General features: G+C 44.0%; 2 protein-coding genes across 7 annotated transcripts in view; both read left to right on the forward strand.

Annotated features, from left to right (window-relative positions):
* Window positions 1-80: 80 nt before the first annotated feature.
* On the forward strand, window positions 81-2,705 carry wdr89 (WD repeat domain 89). Its single transcript, XM_020111956.2, has 2 exons — window positions 81-296; window positions 1,305-2,705. Exon 2 carries the CDS (start codon window positions 1,334-1,336, stop codon window positions 2,468-2,470), a length of 1,137 nt encoding a protein of 378 aa, XP_019967515.2. The 5' UTR covers window positions 81-296; window positions 1,305-1,333; the 3' UTR covers window positions 2,471-2,705.
* A 1,713-nt stretch (window positions 2,706-4,418) lies between these two features.
* Window positions 4,419-17,529, forward strand: part of ppp2r5eb (protein phosphatase 2, regulatory subunit B', epsilon isoform b) — a 35,349-nt gene continuing 22,238 nt past the window's right edge. The window contains exons 1-2 of one of the 6 annotated variants that reach the window (XM_069535494.1): window positions 4,419-4,875; window positions 12,395-12,555. In XM_069535494.1, the coding sequence (XP_069391595.1) occupies window positions 12,399-12,555 (157 nt within the window). In that variant the 5' untranslated portion in view covers window positions 4,419-4,875; window positions 12,395-12,398. Of the gene's footprint in view, window positions 5,081-7,658; window positions 8,194-12,391; window positions 12,556-17,529 lie in introns of those variants that run through there. The other 5 variants (XM_069535495.1, XM_069535491.1, XM_069535492.1 and 2 more) reach the window with 5 other exon arrangements.

Genomic DNA, 17,529 nt, shown 5'->3' on the forward strand with positions numbered 1-17,529 from the left:
TCTAAATAAATAAAACAAAATAAAAATTACAACAATAAACGTCCCAGCAGCAGCGGAACCACTTATCCGGAGCGAGTTCTGAGCCGGATGGAAATACTGTGACACAACGTGAGTCCTCCATGTGAGCAGTTCAGATAACGTGGTTACGATGTCAGAGTAAATCTGTCGCGTTTAAATTAACGTTAACTACGTTCATCACGCGCTGGTGGAGCAAAGTGTTTCTCAAACATGGCGACTGACGCGTCCGAATAGTTTCCTCTGGTTTGAATCCGTTTGTCGACGTTTCTACAGAGAAGGTGAGTTCACAACAACAACACAACAACTATACACACACATAACAACACACAACAACTATACACACATAACAACACACAACAACTAAACACACACACATATAACAACACACAACAACTATACACACACATAACAACACACAGCTACACACAATAACTATACACACACATAACAACACACAACAACTATACACACACATAACAACACACAGCTACACACAACAACTATACACACATAACAACACACAGCTACACACAACAACTATACACACACATAACAACACACAACAACTATACACAACAACACACAACAACTATACACACATATAACAACACACAACAACTATACACACACATAACAACACACAACAACTATACACACACATAACAACACACAACAACTATACACACACACATAACAACACACAGCTACACACAACAACTATACACGCACACATAACAACACACAGCTACACACAACAACTATACACACACACATAATAACACACAACAACTATACACACATAACAACACACAGCTACACACAACAACTATACACACACACATAACAACACACAGCTACACACAACAACTATACACACACACATAACAACACACAGCTACACACAACAACTATACACACACACATAACAACACACAGCTACACACAACAACAACACAATAATACACATATAACAACAACAACACAATAATACACATATAACAACACAGTAACAACACACAACTACACACATCACATGTTGAATAGTTGGAGTTTCTGTGTAATACTGTGTATTTAAATATAAATGAAAAGTTGGACTCATTCTCAAATCTAAAGTAAACCAGCTCATGAAGCATCGTCTGTCTCTAAAGAGTCGTGAAGACACCATCACTAAGAGACGTCCCCTCTGTCCCTCCGCGCTCCGAGTGTCTGTGTTTCAAACAGTTCAGGACGAACGTGTCCGTCTCTCAATCTTTAACTTGTGTTACTGTTTTGTTCCTCGTCTTCAGCGTGGTTGTTCCCATCGGGCCGATCTGTCATGGAGTGTGTGGAGGAGAAGTTTAAAGGTCTGTCCATCGCTCGGCGGTCTCGTCCAGAAGAACCCACCTACCTGCTGCACGTCGCCCAGCAGCCATCAGACCTGCTGGCAGTGTCCTGCTCCGACTTCAGCATCCAGCTGCACAACAAGCACACTCTGACCCGGGTGGGGGAGCGTCGCGGACACACCGCCCCGCTGTGTGGGGTCGCTTTTGCCCACGGCTCCCCTGACCTCCTCTACTCCGGCTCTGCCGATGGGACGGTGCGGGGGTGGGATGTCCGCCGCCCCGGGACAGAAGCGGTCCAGGTGTTTAAAAGTGACCCATCGCATGTCTACTGCAGCTTCGACCTGAGCTGCAGCGACATGCTCCTGTGTGCCGGCACGGAGAAGGTCAGCGAGGACAGTTTTCTGGTGTTCTGGGACGCCAGGAAACCCGGTGGGGGGCTTCTGGGGGCGTACTCAGAGTCGCACAGTGATGACATCACGCAGGTGCGCTTCCACCCACAAGACAAAGACCGTCTGGCTTCTGGTTCCACAGACGGCCTCGTTAATGTCTTCGACCTGAGCCAGGGTGCGGAGGAGGAGGCGCTGCTCGCCACGTGTAACGGCGTCTCGTCTGCTGGATCCGTCTGCTGGTCCGGAGCAGGTTACACTCAGCTGCTGTGCCTCAGCCTGGACGAGGGGCTGCACCTGTGGGACCTGAGCCAGCTGGACACCGAGGAGCCTCTCACCATCTTCACCACCTGCGACGCTCGCAGCCTGCCGCTGCTGGAGGACGGGGGAGGCGTGGATTACCTGGTCGGGGGGGCGTGGCTGGAGGAGACTCAGACGCTGCTGGTGGTCGGAGGGAAGAACAGCGGGGAGCTCCATCTGATGGAGTGTGACGACAGGGGGCTCCGACTGCTGAGGAGCCTGAAGGGCGGCCACGCCTCCACCGTGCGCTGCTTCCTGTGGGACGCAGCGGACGAGGCGCTGGTCACTGGCGGAGAGGACGCTCAGCTGTTGCTGTGGAAACCAGGAGGGGTGGAGCTCACGGCGGGTAAAAGAGAATCAATGAAGAGCGAATCAGATTTGAGATTCAAATCCAGAGCTCATAAAAAACACAACTACCAGAAGGAGAAGAAGACAAAGAGCTGAGAGGACGATGGTCGATTCTGAGAACAAACATTTCAAGAAAAATAAACCATTCAAGAAAATCACAGAAAACTAAAATAACTTCAGTATTGTATAAGTACAATCCAGTAAAGTGCAGTTTGTTGTACTAACTATACAAACACCCTCACATGAATATTACTGTTCCGTTAATCTTTGATATAAAACCTGAGGTTTCTGATGTTTCCATTTTAAATTAAAGTTGTGTGTTTTGCCAAAATGCTCATTCGTATTATTATTATCATTATTATTACTAGTTATTATTATTGTTATTAGTAGTAGTAGTAGTATCTTGTGAGTAATATATGTCTTCAGAGCTGCAGGGATGAAATGAATGAGGGAGTAATTTTGTTGAAGCAAATGCTCTGAATCTCAGTTTTACTACAGTTGCAGAGAGCGCCATCAGCTGGACGAACACTGAAGAGCAGGAAATCTGTTGCTATCTTTGAAATGTCAACTTTACTTTGTTTGTCACTGACTCGTGTTATAGTTTAATATTATGAATATTATAATATTATCATATATTATTCATAGTTCTCATTTAGTTGCCTCTACTCATAGTACACCTATATATTATTTTAGTTATGTAACATGTGGTCTCTGAGCCTGCACAGCAAATCACTCTTCCTCCGGCTCTGACGCTGCTTTCGCTCAATTAATCGCTCGCCACGGTGCGAGGAGAGAGTGTGTTCCTGTACTTGTACCTTTGTCTGGACAGTGAGGACATTTTGACCGGGTCCTCACTTTTTCTATGAGCTGTTTGAGGGTTAAGACCTGGTTTTAGAGTTACGTTAGGTTAGGTTTAGGTTATGGTTAGTATTAGGTTAGGGTTAAGTTAGGGTACGTATTAGGTTAGGTCAGGGTTCGTCATTTAGTTGTGATGTTAGGGACAAGAGAAGGCATTATGTCAATGAGTGTCCTCACTAAGATAGAAGTACAAACGTGCAGAGGCGAGGGGCCGGGCCTCGGACAGGTTTAACCTCATTCCTGCACACTGTGTGGTGAAAAGACAAACACACATGCACACACAAACAACCTTGTCTCTATAGTTGTGAGGACACCCATTGACATAATGCATTCCTTATCCCCTTACCCTAACCTTAACCATCACAACTAAATGCCTAACCCGAACCTAACCCCAAAATCAAGCCCTAACTCAAACAAATCAATTTTGTTTTATTTGTATGGAAACCAAATCATAAGACCCATCATCTGAAGACACTTTGCAGAGAAGATGAAGACCTTGAACTTCACAGAGAAACCAACAGTTCCCACAATGAGACGACTGTGGAGAGAAAAAACTCCTCATCGACCGGAAGGAAGAATGAGTGTGGACGACATCGGCCTCAACCGGTTGGTGAGTGGAGGGAGGGAGAGAGAGGGAGAGGGAGAGAGAGAGAGAGAGAGAGAGAGAGAGTGTGAGGACCTAAATGTCCTCAGAACGTAAAGACAAACTTGTCTCTAGTTGTGAGGACACTCATAGACACAATGAATTCCCTAGCCCCTTATCCCAACCTTAACCATTACAACTATGTGCCTAACCTAATCTAACCTAACCCTAACTAAACCTAACCTAACCCTAACTTAACCTAACCCTAACCTAAACCTATCCTAATCTAACCTAACCTAACCTAACCCTAACCTATCCTAATCTAACCTAACCCTAACTTAAACTAAACTAACCCTAACTTAACCCTAACCTAACCTAACCTATCTTAATCTAAACTCAACCTAACTCAATCCTAACCTATCCTAAACTAATCTAACCTAACACAACCTAAACTAATCACACACACACACACACACACACACACACACACACACACACACTAGCTCCTCCCCCCCCTCCTCCACCTAACCGACAGATCCTGAGCCTTGTTCCCCTCCCCGCGCGCTGATTGACAGCCGCCGCCGCCCAATCGCAGCGGCGCCCCTCGCCGCCGGCAGCCAATCCGCGTCGCCGCCTTGCCGTGGGCCCGGTCCAGCACGCTGCGGTGTGTGTGTTATGTGCCGTGGTCTGAGCAGCGGTGTTGACAATAGGCTGGAGAGAAACAGCCTCGGATCTCACACGAGCGGAGGAAAACACCTAAATTGTGGGGTTAGGGGACGAGCAGCACGTAGATCGCCGACGGGAATGTGAGCGCGTTCAGCTTGAGGCTTTTATTTCGCCGAGTTTGCTCGTTAATGGAAGTGGATTATTCCGTTGGAAGGAAAAAAGCTGCTCGTGGGTTTGGCTGTTTCAGGCCAAAGATTTTCCTGCTGCTCCGCCGCTGCTTGGGAAAAGCTGTCCGCACCGAGCTGGAGGTAGCTAACACTTAGCCCGCTAGATTCCCCCAAAACATAGGATAACTCCTCGCCGCCGTCTCCGTTGCGAACCGCAGAGGATCCAGGTAAAGTACTCCGATCGGAGAGCTGAGCACCCAGCCTCACGGTCGGCTGCAGCTTGTCGGGCTCGGGGTCGGGACTCGGGACTCGGTGTGTGTTTCCCAGCCCAGTCGCTCTGTCAGTCTGTGAGCGCTAGCTAACGGTAGCAGCATTAGCACTGCCCCTGTTATTTACATCTGGGATGATGGGTGATCGCCCAAGCCCGCCCAGGTAACGTTATCTCAATTAGCACACACGCAAAACTTTAGATTTCACCCATTGATTGTGTTTTTATCCGCTTCTTGTTGCACAGAGTGTGAGCTGGCGGCGGCTAGCGAGCTACGGCTACATGTTCAACTTGAGCTAACCCGCGATAGCCGAAGCACTGACGTTAGCTAGCTAGCTAAAAATGCCGCTTTCACAAGTCGAGATGGACGGATTTGTTAAAAAAAATGCTCCGCCGTCTCCACCTCAGTCGCATGTTGGTGTTCCGTGTGTCCCGGGGAGACAACCAACTGCCGGCGGATGCGTCCAATTCAGACGCTTTGCTACGGCGAATCGGGGAGCTAACGTTTGCTAGCTAGCTAGCTAGCTAACGCTAAGTGAGGGTTATCGCGCTGTCAAGTTTTGAATATTCTGCTGCTGCCAGGCCCGACATGGCCAAGCTAACGCCAGCTCCTTCACGGCTCCATACATGCTCACTCCACGCAGCCGGTGGCCCTCTGTGATGCTGCAGCAGCTAACGTGTGGATGAACATGATCTTTTATTTTATTTCCCTTTTCTTTTTGTTGTTGTTGAAACGATCATGTCCTCAGGTTGTGGCTGATGTTTCCAGGCTCAGCTGATCTCAGGACGGTCACTGGCACCGTGTTTGCTGTAAAAGTAAAATGTGATGTTTAATCGTCACTGGTTGAAAAAAGAAAAAGAAAGAAAGCCTCAGACGAGTCAAGCGAAGCCAAAATGTGTGGAGGTATTCACATGTGAACTTTGACTGGTGTGTTTAAGACGTGTGTGTGTGTGTGTGTGTGTGTGTCTGACTAACCTTTGAACACACCACAGGACTCTCCTGTTTATGTACAAGTCAACATTGCTCCTCGTGTCCAAGCTCCATCACCACTCATGACACCGTAGTGAGGGGGACGATGAGACGCAGGAACATGGTGGACACAGGAAGATGAAGTTGGGAGTTGATAGTTATGGTGAAACCTGTATTATGTACAACAGCATGCCAGAGGCCAGGTGTGGCGTTGTGCATTGCATGTGATGGTATTTGCGGAGGTGCACTCCTTGGTTGGGTACTGGCTCCTCTTCAAGGTTTCTGAATGTCACGGCAGGTTGAGGGCAGGTCCGTCCTCGGAGCCCCGGCTGAGATATCGGAACATCCAAAGTCTCCCGTGTTTGTGGAGGCGCTGGCGGAGGAACCGCCTCCTTCTTATCAGCTTTGTGTGGCTTCCAGTGCGTTTGTGGTGAAAGTTGCTGGGATCATTTGTTCTTGACTGTGAACGACATAATCATACCGTGAATGAATCACACCAATTAGACGTGCTGTCAGATTCCAGCATGCAGTCAACAGTGAACTGGGATTCACACTGATATAATTAAAGGCTGGAGCAATTATCCATTAATCTGTAACTCTAGGAAATTGATCAGTAAAAACGCTTGTCCTCTTTTTCATGCGTAAATAATTTCTTGCTGCAGTCGGCATGAAAATCCCTTGATTCTGGTTCCTGTAGTCAGTCAATGTTTTGAAGCTTCAAACCACAGGGTGTTAACAGAGCTGTTGAATATTAATCTTTTGTGTGTGTACTTTTTTAGATATATTATATATATATATTATATACTTTTATCTATACAGTCAGTGGCCACACCTGCAGACACACATACAATGTGAAACAACTGCTCTGCTGTAAACTCTAACTTTGAAAGAGTTAATAATGTTTGGTGACATTATTTGTAATGTATAAATGTAGTAACATGTTTATTACTAAGGTTATATGTGATGTTGTGCTGCATTAAATTGACACGTTTTTAATTTTGCACTCCACATTTTAAATTCATTAAGTACCTGAGTTTCATGCTGTCCAGTACAACATCATCCCTTAGCTTATGCTAACTCCTATAGTTTAATGAACACCTCTATGACAGTGTCAAAACTTAGACTGAGAACACTTGTAGTGAATTCTATTAATATTTGTACTTAGTGTAGAGCTGAAATAGTAAAGTAATTCATATTAGTCTACCATTCAATCTGCAACAAGTTAAAGAATCTATTTTAGCATTTATCTGCTATCATGTCTGTGATGTTTCAAATTGAAATGATCAGTATAACTTATATTGTCAGTGATCGTAAAGTAACATATTTAAGTTCAGATTTGAGACAGTGGGTTTAAAGATGTGTCTGAGGACAGTGAGTATCTGCCAAACATTTTATCCATCAAAAAATAATCTGATGAATTTAATTTAGTTAGTGGCAGGGACATTCTAGAGCTGGGCAATAAAACAATATAAAACTTATGCCAATATCATTTTCATCAATTGCATTATAACAAAAGTCCAATATTGTTTTTGGGCCATATTACCCAGTCCTAAAATGTAGGGATAATATTCTCCATGTTTCTAGTTCTCCAAATGTCTTGCATCAGCTGTATATATAATATTCATCATTATATAAGACTAAATATCAGCAGAGATCTTGTGCTGTATCTTAAAAGTCGTTTTTTCCTGGTTTTAAAAGCTGTTTGATCGGATCATGCCTGAGTTTAGATGAAGCGTTGCATTGATGGAAGAAATTCAAACCTGTAGTTAAGTTAAAAGTTCGATTTTCGCACAGCTCAGGGGTTTGGATTTTAACTTTGGACAACAGACGGGATCCTTGAGCTTTCTCCCCTCCAGCCTCTTTTTATCCCCCGTCACTGAGCTCATGTTTGTGTGTGCGTTTTGTTCCCTCTCTTCCTCAGCTCCTCTCCCTCTGCCGTGCTGTTGCCTGTGTTGACTTCCTGTTGAACGGCAGCTCCCTCTCTCGTTCCTATTTCCTCCCTCCCTCCTCTTCCTCCCTTTCTGTGGCTCTCCCCATTGCTCACTGTGCCCCCTCCTCTCTCCTTCCTCCTTGTTCTTTAATCCCACCCTCCCTGAGCCAGTGTAGATGTCATCTGGTCTCTTATGTAAGAGGCATGGGCGGGGAATGGCTTTGGTGCTTGAGCGCAATACACCTGACCAGCCGCCATAGTCTTGCTGTCCCTCGCGCGTTGTGAGTGTTTTCGTCATTAGCCGGCTCGTCAGGGAGAGAGACAGAAACTGAGGCACTGATGGTTGTACACGGGGATTCCAGTGCCCCTTTACAGAGGTAGGTGAAGTCTGTAGTTAATCTGTTTTTTCCCTGGTGCAGAAAGAGCAAACGCAGTGATGGCTCTTTGAGTTGTGTTGTTGCCACTGGTGATGTAGCAGACAGAGTCCATTGCTAATTGCCGCTTGCTGAGATGTACAACTTCTCTGATGCTTCCTAAAATGCAGCACAGTCGGGCTGGTTGTTGCTGAATGAAGCAGATTTGCTGTAATTATTCGCCCTGGCAGAGACTGCAAGTTGCATCAGGACAGCGTGTATGTGAGGACTGTATTTAAAACGCTGCTCCCACAGTTAAAGGTCACATCAGAGCATCAGATGTTAGAGCGATTGGAATCTGCAAATATTCAGCATCTCTACTCTAAAAAGAGAATATTTATCTGTTGTTGATTTTACACTGAATGGACTAGGTGATTAATCAAATACTGTTTGGGGGTCTTGAAGATTTTAAAGTGGATATATAGCTAATAGTGTGAGTCAGGTAAAAGAAACCCTCATGTTGCTCCTAATTATCGTCATGACTCCTGTAATTGTGGAACGTTTACGGAAATAAAACCTCCTGGTCACCAAGGTGTCGAGGAGCGTGTTCACCAGAGCTGCTCGACTTTAAGCCAGTAGCATTTTCATTTTCAGAGGTCATGCTCTGCTCTGTGTTTATTATCTGTGAGGCTCAGCACAGAGCAGGTGCTGAGGTGTCAATTTGCAGTTCTTTGTTGTTGTTGTACACTAAGTCCGAGATGCTGTTGGGACCAAGTTTGTGTAACTTTGAGAGAGTTGAGCCAAAGTTTGAAAGACACAAAGTTAAAAATAAATATTGTCCTCTTAAGCTGCTTTCAGACATGCACTAAACTCTGCAGCTACTCCGTATTTCCTCTAGAGGATGTACACGTGTGAACGCAATTGTCCCAGTGAGATGCTCCGGAGTCTCTGCCGAAGTTCTCCCCCCCCCCCGGCCTGAAGTCCGTAGAAATCCAGGAGAATTGGATATGACGATGGGGGATCCACCCGAAGACACTGACGCAGAAGTCAAGAGTTTGTCGTGATTAGAGCCGACACCGAAAATCACGTGATCTACGCAGATCTGTTGCAGTTGTGAACGCATCCCGTCTTGTTGTGCGTGTTCAAAGTCAGACTGCAGGTAAACTCCGGAGAACTGGCTGCGGAGTCTGAAAAAGACTTTACTATTCCGTCACCATGCTGCTTTGTGTTCAGCCACGGTTTTATTTTTACCGCCAAACGGCACCACAGCAGGACTTCCAGATTAATGGTGAATCACCTGCCAGACTGGCTGCTGAGGAATTTAAACTTAGCAGCCACCGATAAGACAGATCAGATCAGCGCTGAGCTGGAGGTGGTTCTCCACCCTGGTTGTGACGATGCCCAGCAGGAGGCATTTTCACTCAGATGGATCATTAACAGATGTCTCGCTATGAACGAGATGACAGTGAGCAGTGGTGACAGATGAGTCTCCTCTCATGTAATTGATATTGTCACATGTGAATCCACATCTGTAGGGAATAGTGGTAGGACAATGAAAAGTATCCGCTGAGATATTTGTATTTTTAGATGCGAAACTAGTGATTCCCTATGTTTTAAGTGGTCGTTTTGAATTTGATGTCGTTAGGTAACTGTTTTGATGATTAAAGAATCATTTCACTACTTTCACTGTCACTGAATATCTTTTAGGTTGTTGGGCTGCGTGAAACAAACCAAAATGTTCCTCCATTTTCACGACAAAACAGTTCATCCATACATTTATTTTATTTTATGGGAAAGTGCTCATTGATCAACAGACAAAATAATGGAATAAGCCAGGAAATAAATTTCAGATTAATCAATTAAATCAGAAAAAATTGTTTTAGTCGGTGACACGCTGTGATGGTTCCTGCAGCATTACATTAGAATATATTATCACATTTAGTGTAAGAATTATTGATCGGTGTGAAACTGGCTGAAACTCAATGTCAATATAATAATGATAACTCAAGTTATTAAGCACCTGCTTTACAGAGAGGAAAACCTATATCAAATGTCTTAGTCCAGACGTTTCTCGAAGGATAATTTGATCTTGAAAGACTTTTTTTTTTATATATACATAGGTTTGACTCCATTTGTCTCATTCAAAGACGAGGTAATGTACAAGCGACCCTGAGAACGGACGTGTTAAAACCACATTTATTATTTCTAAGAGGAAATTGTTGAGGAACTCTGCTCATTGATTAATCACAGTTGTCGGCCTTGATCATGATCTTCCTCCACTCACGAGTCATGTTGCATCAACACCCTGCCGGTCTCCAACCACACGTGGACTCTGGAATCATGAATCACTGGTAAAGCTGCAGTGTGTGATGATGGAGGATCAGCTGTGCAGCCTCACTAGCTTCTAAATGGCTTTCACTGTCAGCCAGTACTGTCCATGTCCTCAGGCAGCGGTATGTTGTGTGTGTGTGTGTGGGGGGACTTAAGGCTGAGTGTGTCTTGTTGTCTGTCCACTCTGTCATACACAAAGCCTGGTGGACTTACTGTGTGACTTTGACAGAGCTTTAGAGAAGCAGCCATCACAGAGCACGGCCTGCAGCGTCTCATTCACATTATTATTATGCAATGATTGTTGTTGGAGCTCTACTTCATGTCTTCATGTCCACAGTTTGTGAGGACTGGATTTGAAAGAAATATATTTGGGTCTTGATATTTAACAGTTTAACACAAAACTTAATGTTAAATAATTATCAATAACAAGAAAAGACCAGGTAATATTGAATTAGAATCCTCTTTAACAGTGACCAAAGCAGATTTACAGTAAGATTTTGTCCTCAACTGCTATTCCCAAGGTCACAGAGTGACTGAACCTCTGCTTAAAAAAAAAAACGGGTCTTGAAGTAATTTAATTGCTCAGAAAAAAAAGAATTATTATTATTATAATGAGTGCAGAGAGTTTGCTGAAGAAGATCATGTGATGTGAACAAAAGTTCCACAACAGTTGTAAACTGACCCTGCATCAAGTTTCTTTTGTTATTTTAAATCTACGCAGCAGCTTGTTAACGTCAGACTGAACTTCACCTTGTTTACAGCAGAATGTGAGAAAAGCACTGAGGTTATAAAATATCTCGTTCACCGTGTGGTTCTTTGTGCCCTCGAAGAAATCTTCACCTTTATTAACGAGACATTTCCTCATGGGTGTGGTGCAGAGCGATAGTTGAGCGGCAGAATAAAGTGTGAGGGCGACTGCGGCTTATTGTTGCTGTTAACAGTTTGTTGAACTTTTTACGTGTTTTAAAAAAAAAAACAGAACACGTAATCTCCAGCAAACACTCAGCGGCGTTTCCTCAGCTTCCTCCCACTGTGGCGACGGCTGGCAGCGGCCGAGCCAACTCCATTGTTGTGGGTAGACGCTTGTGTTTTTGCTGTGTGTGTGTGTGAATGAGCCGGTTCATTGGCAGGTATGACGGCGGTGTGTGTGTGTGTGTGTGTGCACAGTAACCAGGTCTGAGCCGAGGCCTGTCTGTCTGCTTTGGCTGCACAGGTTTGTTGTGAGTTTAATAAAAGGCTGCAGGAAGCTTAAAGGAAGTCATTGGGCATGTTGTTGGCTGTCTCTCTTTTCATTTTATATATATATTCCTTTTCTTTTCATGAGGTAACTGCCCAGAATAAACTTGTGGGCTGTGAGCTGCATGTTAATGGCTGAAGAATGTGTCTCTGGTGATGAGGAAACATTTGGTTTCTTGTGCTTGAATTTGAACTTGAATCAAATGCAGCCAAGAAAAGTTAAATGTTTGGGTTCAGCTTTGAAGAAGAATCATTTAACATTAGGTTTTAATAATAATTATTTATCAGTCTTCTTGTAAAATAAGATTTTTGTCTTTAAAGACATTTAAGAACGTCTTATTCCTCTGTGTGCAGATACCAATGTTTCTGTGAAAGCTCCATATTGGTAGATACTTATATTTATTTTATTTTGGACATCCTTTAAACTGGAATCAAGTTCAAAAGATAAACTCAAGTTTTGCATTTTAGTTTTACATAAATACAATATTGAATGTTCAAATTAAACACATCAAAGAAATTATAAAATATAAAAGCTGAAGTCCAAATTAATTCTGTAAATCAATGCTCTGTGGTTAATCACTCTGCCCCCAGTGACCTGAGAGCTCGCTGAACGCATGTCTAATGTGATTGTCCCTCCTCTGTGTCTTTCTCCCAGCAGGGCTATGTCCTCGGCAGCCACCACATCTCCATCTGTGGACAAAGTGGACGGATTTTCACGGAAGTCTGTCAGGAAGGCCAAGCAGAAGCGGTCGCAGAGTTCGTCCCAGTTCCGCTCTCAGGGCAAACCCATAGAGCTCACGCCCTTGCCACTGCTCAAGGGTAAGAGGGGAGCAAGTGTGTGAATGTTGGGGTTGATCCTGTGTGAGACTGAAGGGTGACAACCGAAACAATAACATCAAGCTACTGCAGCAACTTGTTGCGATTATGAAAATTCTGACTTGAGCTGCTAAACTTTGAGTCAGTTCTTTTCTTGCTGCTCTCAGTCCAGAGTCTGGTCGGACTTGTTCTGTTGTCTGAGTGCTGTTGATGTGTCTGTGCCGGCTCGTCTGTTTGTGTGTGTGTCTGTGTGTGTGTGTTCTGTGCCCAGACAGGAAGATCACTGGTGTCGGAGCACACATGCCCTATCAGAATCTTTAATCTGCAGATTCCAGTCCAGCACAATATAAACCAAATCATCATTCATTCATATTTCTCATAACAAAATGTGTTATTGATGTCACCAACTAGTTTTAACTTCCAAACCATTTAGGGGCAGATTTTAAAGCTTAACCCAGATTTACTTCTTTGTGATGCGATATTATTAAAAACCGAGAACGGTATCTACGCTGACTTGTTGGTTTAAAACAGTCATATTGACGCATCTGGTAAAAGTATGAAGCTATAAAGGGACGTGTCATGATATTTATTGTTGTGTGCAGCAGCCAATAGCCCTGAATACACGTCACTGCCACAGAGTTCACTGTAGCTCGGAGCTAAACAGGGCAAGTTATGATGACGGCTGCAACCGATGAATGAGACAGCGAAGGTCCCTGAGCGCCGGTTGCTGCAACTGTCAGAATTCGTTTTCACGGGGAGGGAGTTAAAAATTCAAAAAATCAGATTAAGTAAACACTCCTGAGTGCAGGATGAGTCCTCAAAGCGTTTCACAGGAAGAGAAAGGACAGATTTAGATGTAAAAATAGATCCAAGATAAATGAACAGGGACACAGGATTAAAACAGGGAAAGTGTATTTTTCATTTCACCGAGCTTTTTAAGGAATACCAGTGTGTTGTGAAGCGGAGTGGCCCAGTGACATATCACACTTCATATCTTTTGGCATATCCTGATTCAGATCAAAGTGAACCAGGCAGCGTGTGGTATGAGTTGGACGCGGTTAAGTGCTGATGACAGGAATGCTGCCAGACAGAAACCAGACATATCCTCCACCTGGCGTTTGAGTGGAAAACCACTTCCTGATTCCTTCTCAGGTGGAGGTGGACTGGATTCATGGAAATGAAATCAACGTTGTGTTTTTAAATGATATCTAATGTGGGTTAGCAGCAGTTGTGTAATCGCACACTGAGCGGTAGTGAGCAGTAAGTGCTGTGTGTAAACCAACAGACAGAATGTACTCTCAGTTCTCGTCGTGGTTTATTTTTATGGTTGCGCTGTATTTATCTGCGGCCGAGCCGGCACACGTTCTGTCTCTATCAGCACCTCGCCGCTTCACTTTCACACGTTCACTTCACATTCACACGGCTCCACACATTTTACACCTCCCCAGCACAATCGCAGTCTGGTGCTCCTGACCGACGCTGCAGCAGGTCCACTGGAAGTCTGATTTTAGCCCCGCACAGTCGCGTCATTGGGGGCAGTTTGCTTACAGCAGCGCTGAGCCGTCCTGAATTAGAAACACAGTCGATAACGGACTTCACTGCTTGGTGCTAAACACTGTCTGCTGCTCCTGCACGGTGATGTGTTCCTGCTGAGACATACTGAACATTATGAAACATAACATAGAGCTGAGTCAGTTCACTGCTGATGTTGTGTATGTGTGCTGCTTTTGCTGGAGAGAGGAGTCGATGCTCATATCGTCTTCAGCTACTTTTGATTTAAAATGCAGTTTTAAAACCAAAACAATCTCCGGCCACAGGAGGACTTTAGCTCTGCATCAGTAATGATCTCACACCTGAAATATAAATCATTTGACCATTCACCTTCCTGTGTAAACAGGAAGTAGATTTGTCTACTCTGCTGTTGGTTGCTAGCAACACTGGTGAAAAAGAGGAGCAGGGATTTCTTGTGGCGACGATGAGGTGGAACTGTTAGAATGTATAATGTGTTTCCATCACAGCTGTTCGTGGAGTTTCAAAAAGGCTCTTTTTTTTTTCGCTGTGTCTCCAAACTTCTCCGTCTTAGTTGGACGAAATCTTTCAAGCAGTGTCTGCTGGTGTCGGCCGATGTGCCAGGACTGTGGCATGAAGCTGTGCATCACGCAGCCGTACAACAACAACAATAAAACCTTGTCGATGATGGGATTCAGTCAACAGAAACATGTTGAAACTTTGAAATAGATACAGGAAGTGGTGTAGATATGCATGTTTGTCACACATTCGACAGATAAGACATTAAAACTGTGGTGAATCAGTGGTGAATCATTTTCAATATCTGTTTTGCTGTGAACCACATCCGGCATTTGGAGAAAATACGCAAGAAGTCCTCACATGTTCGGGACGTGCCTGAGAAGGTATCTCGGCACCTGGACGATGATAAGTCGCTGAGTTTTTTTTTTTTTTTGGGATGATCAGCGCTACACTGGTGTTATGTGATTTTCACAACTACTGTTGTTTCAATACCAGAGTAGTAATTAAATTTCCCCATGAGAAACACAAACAGGTATTTCTAGCATTTCAACAACAACAACCTGGAAGCGGAATTATTTTCGTACCAACCTCCTGAGCCTCCTTCCACTCAGAGATATGCCCACGTAAACCAAGTGGAAGAAAAAGGATTAAGTTGGCCTCTTCCTCTCGTCTGTTGTGAACCTCAAGCTGCAGATAAACACTAGCCTCTCTGTGAGGAACGGCAAAATCCCCACGTTAAACCACTAACCAGTAAGATTGAATTAATAAATGAAATCAGCCTCTGTCGACCGACAGAGACGACCTCATACGACCATAACGCATGCGTGGCCTTCAGGTATGCCACACAATGACTGTCTTCTACTCACAGGCTCGTCCACCTCTAATCTCTCAGCATTATATAACAGCCAGGGAGACGTGCTATACTTTATCAACTGACTGGCAGTGTCTGAGACGGCCCCAAGGCTCGACTCATTTGGGAATGTTTCACACTAGTATTCAGAGAACGAGGTCAGAATTGTATATTTTAAAAGATTTTATTGTCTTCACGATTGTTTTTCTTCTTCTGCAAATCGTTCTATTTTTATTTGCTGCTTCAAGGCTGCATGTTTATGAATCATTTCTAAAGTGAACATGCATTGTGGTTTCACGGGCTCAAGGGTATTATTTTTTTTTCTTTAGATTCTCCCTCGACGTGTCTCCCGATTGTTTGAAGTTGAAATTCTTGTTATCCTGCTGTGTAATTTTGCAGATTTCTTTTATTTCTAGGACACTTTCAAAAGCTCAATGTCTGCTGTTTTTGAAAAAAGGATTTCCTGTTCTCTTGCTTTCTATTCATTTCTTAGTACATGCAGAGGATGTTATCATTTATTAGAACGAGGCATTCAGGATATGAGTCCTCTTTTTCAGTTTATATTGTCAGTCCACAACTTTGCAAAAACAAACCCTGTCATGTCCTTCGTTTCGTCTTTCTTGTTGGGCTGCATATCTTTTTAATATTTCCTTTTTTGCCCTCCACCAAGGAGGTTTTGTTTTCAACCCTGTCCTTTTGTCGGTTTGTTTGTTAAACTACAGGATGAATTCCCACAAATCTTTGCGGAAGGATTTTGTTTGAGTCAGTGGAGAACTCATTACATTTTTGGTGCGGATCCAGGAATTTAAAAATTGTGAGACAGAGAATAATTCTTAATCTTCTTGAAAAAAAATCAGACACATTTAGGGAACTGATTTCTATGAGTGCGTGAAATTTGCTGCAGCTTGATTGAATTTTAGGGCCTTGGCAGAGGTATGCACTCTGCTGAGTGCCATTCTTGTTATTAATTTAATGGTTGAATCTGCTTTGCTGTGTTTTTCTACCTCTTAATTTCCATTATCTGTCTCAGTTTATTTCCCGCCTTGAGCTACACAGCAGCAGCAGAGGTGGGCGTATATCTGGACATCTGTATCCCCTGCGTCAGTTTAGCAGACTACAAAAGCACATCATCATGATGCACAAATCTTCATCCTCCTCCTGGGTTAGTCACCGTCACAGGTCAGACTTCAACCAGAGATGACAAGCAGGGTCTTGGTAAAGCTTGGTGGATTACATAAATCCCACCGTTGGCAGTGCGGCTCATTCCTAGACGTTTAGAGGAAGACGAGGAGGGCGCAGTTTCCTCGGGGGGGGGGGTTCCCTGGGACAGAAAGGAAGTCAATTCATACCCAAAGGTTTAAACAGATAGTGACCATTGTTATTGATTCTTTTATTGTGGTTTTTCTAAAAACAACCTCCTCAGTGCCTGGTCTGCCTCCAAACTGTCAATGATGTAACCATCATCGCTCATCATGTAGTAAGGATGTTACTGAAATACTAAATCCATCCCTCAGTTTGACCTTAGGGTCTCACCTTGGTACATTTTCAGTAAATCAGGGAAAATTAAGAAACACAAAAGTAATGAAAGCTAAAAAGTTGGTACTGTTCTGTGCTTCTAACAGACTTTCCTTGAGCAAGGGTCGTTATCTTTCAGAACAGGACTGAGATTGTACTACACATCTCCCTGGTGGGACTATAAACAACTGTGTGAACCAAAATCAGACTTGGACTTCCTGAATCAATAAAGGTTAAATAACAAAAGTGTGAAGCAGAAGCATCTTCAGCTCTCGTTGTCTGAGCAGTTCATGACGTTTGCGCTGCGGTTGCTCGTGTGCGGAGGAAAGTTTTCTGCGGAGTAGTAAACATTCATAAGACAAGGGCATGGGCGATTGCCAACAAGCTCCCTGGTTACCACCGGAGTCAGCATAGCAACGAAAACATCAGAGCGCCCGGATGAATCCAGCCTCCATGTAACGGTGTGAATAGAAATCTCTGCGATATTGTAACCATACAGTAGGAATGATATAATCTGATTTACATACCCGTGACAGTTGGCGACATAGTTGAGGCTTCATTAAGTGTCTCCACAGCGATGGTCG

Source organism: Paralichthys olivaceus, chromosome 12 (assembly GCF_024713975.1).
Source record: "Paralichthys olivaceus isolate ysfri-2021 chromosome 12, ASM2471397v2, whole genome shotgun sequence".
NCBI classification, from domain to species: Eukaryota; Metazoa; Chordata; class Actinopteri; order Pleuronectiformes; family Paralichthyidae; genus Paralichthys; species Paralichthys olivaceus.

Excerpts from the sequence above, each read along its gene's own strand:
- wdr89 (XM_020111956.2), top strand. The coding sequence starts at position 1,334 with ATGGAGTGTGTGGAGGAGAAGTTTAAAGGTCTGTCCATCGCTCGGCGG.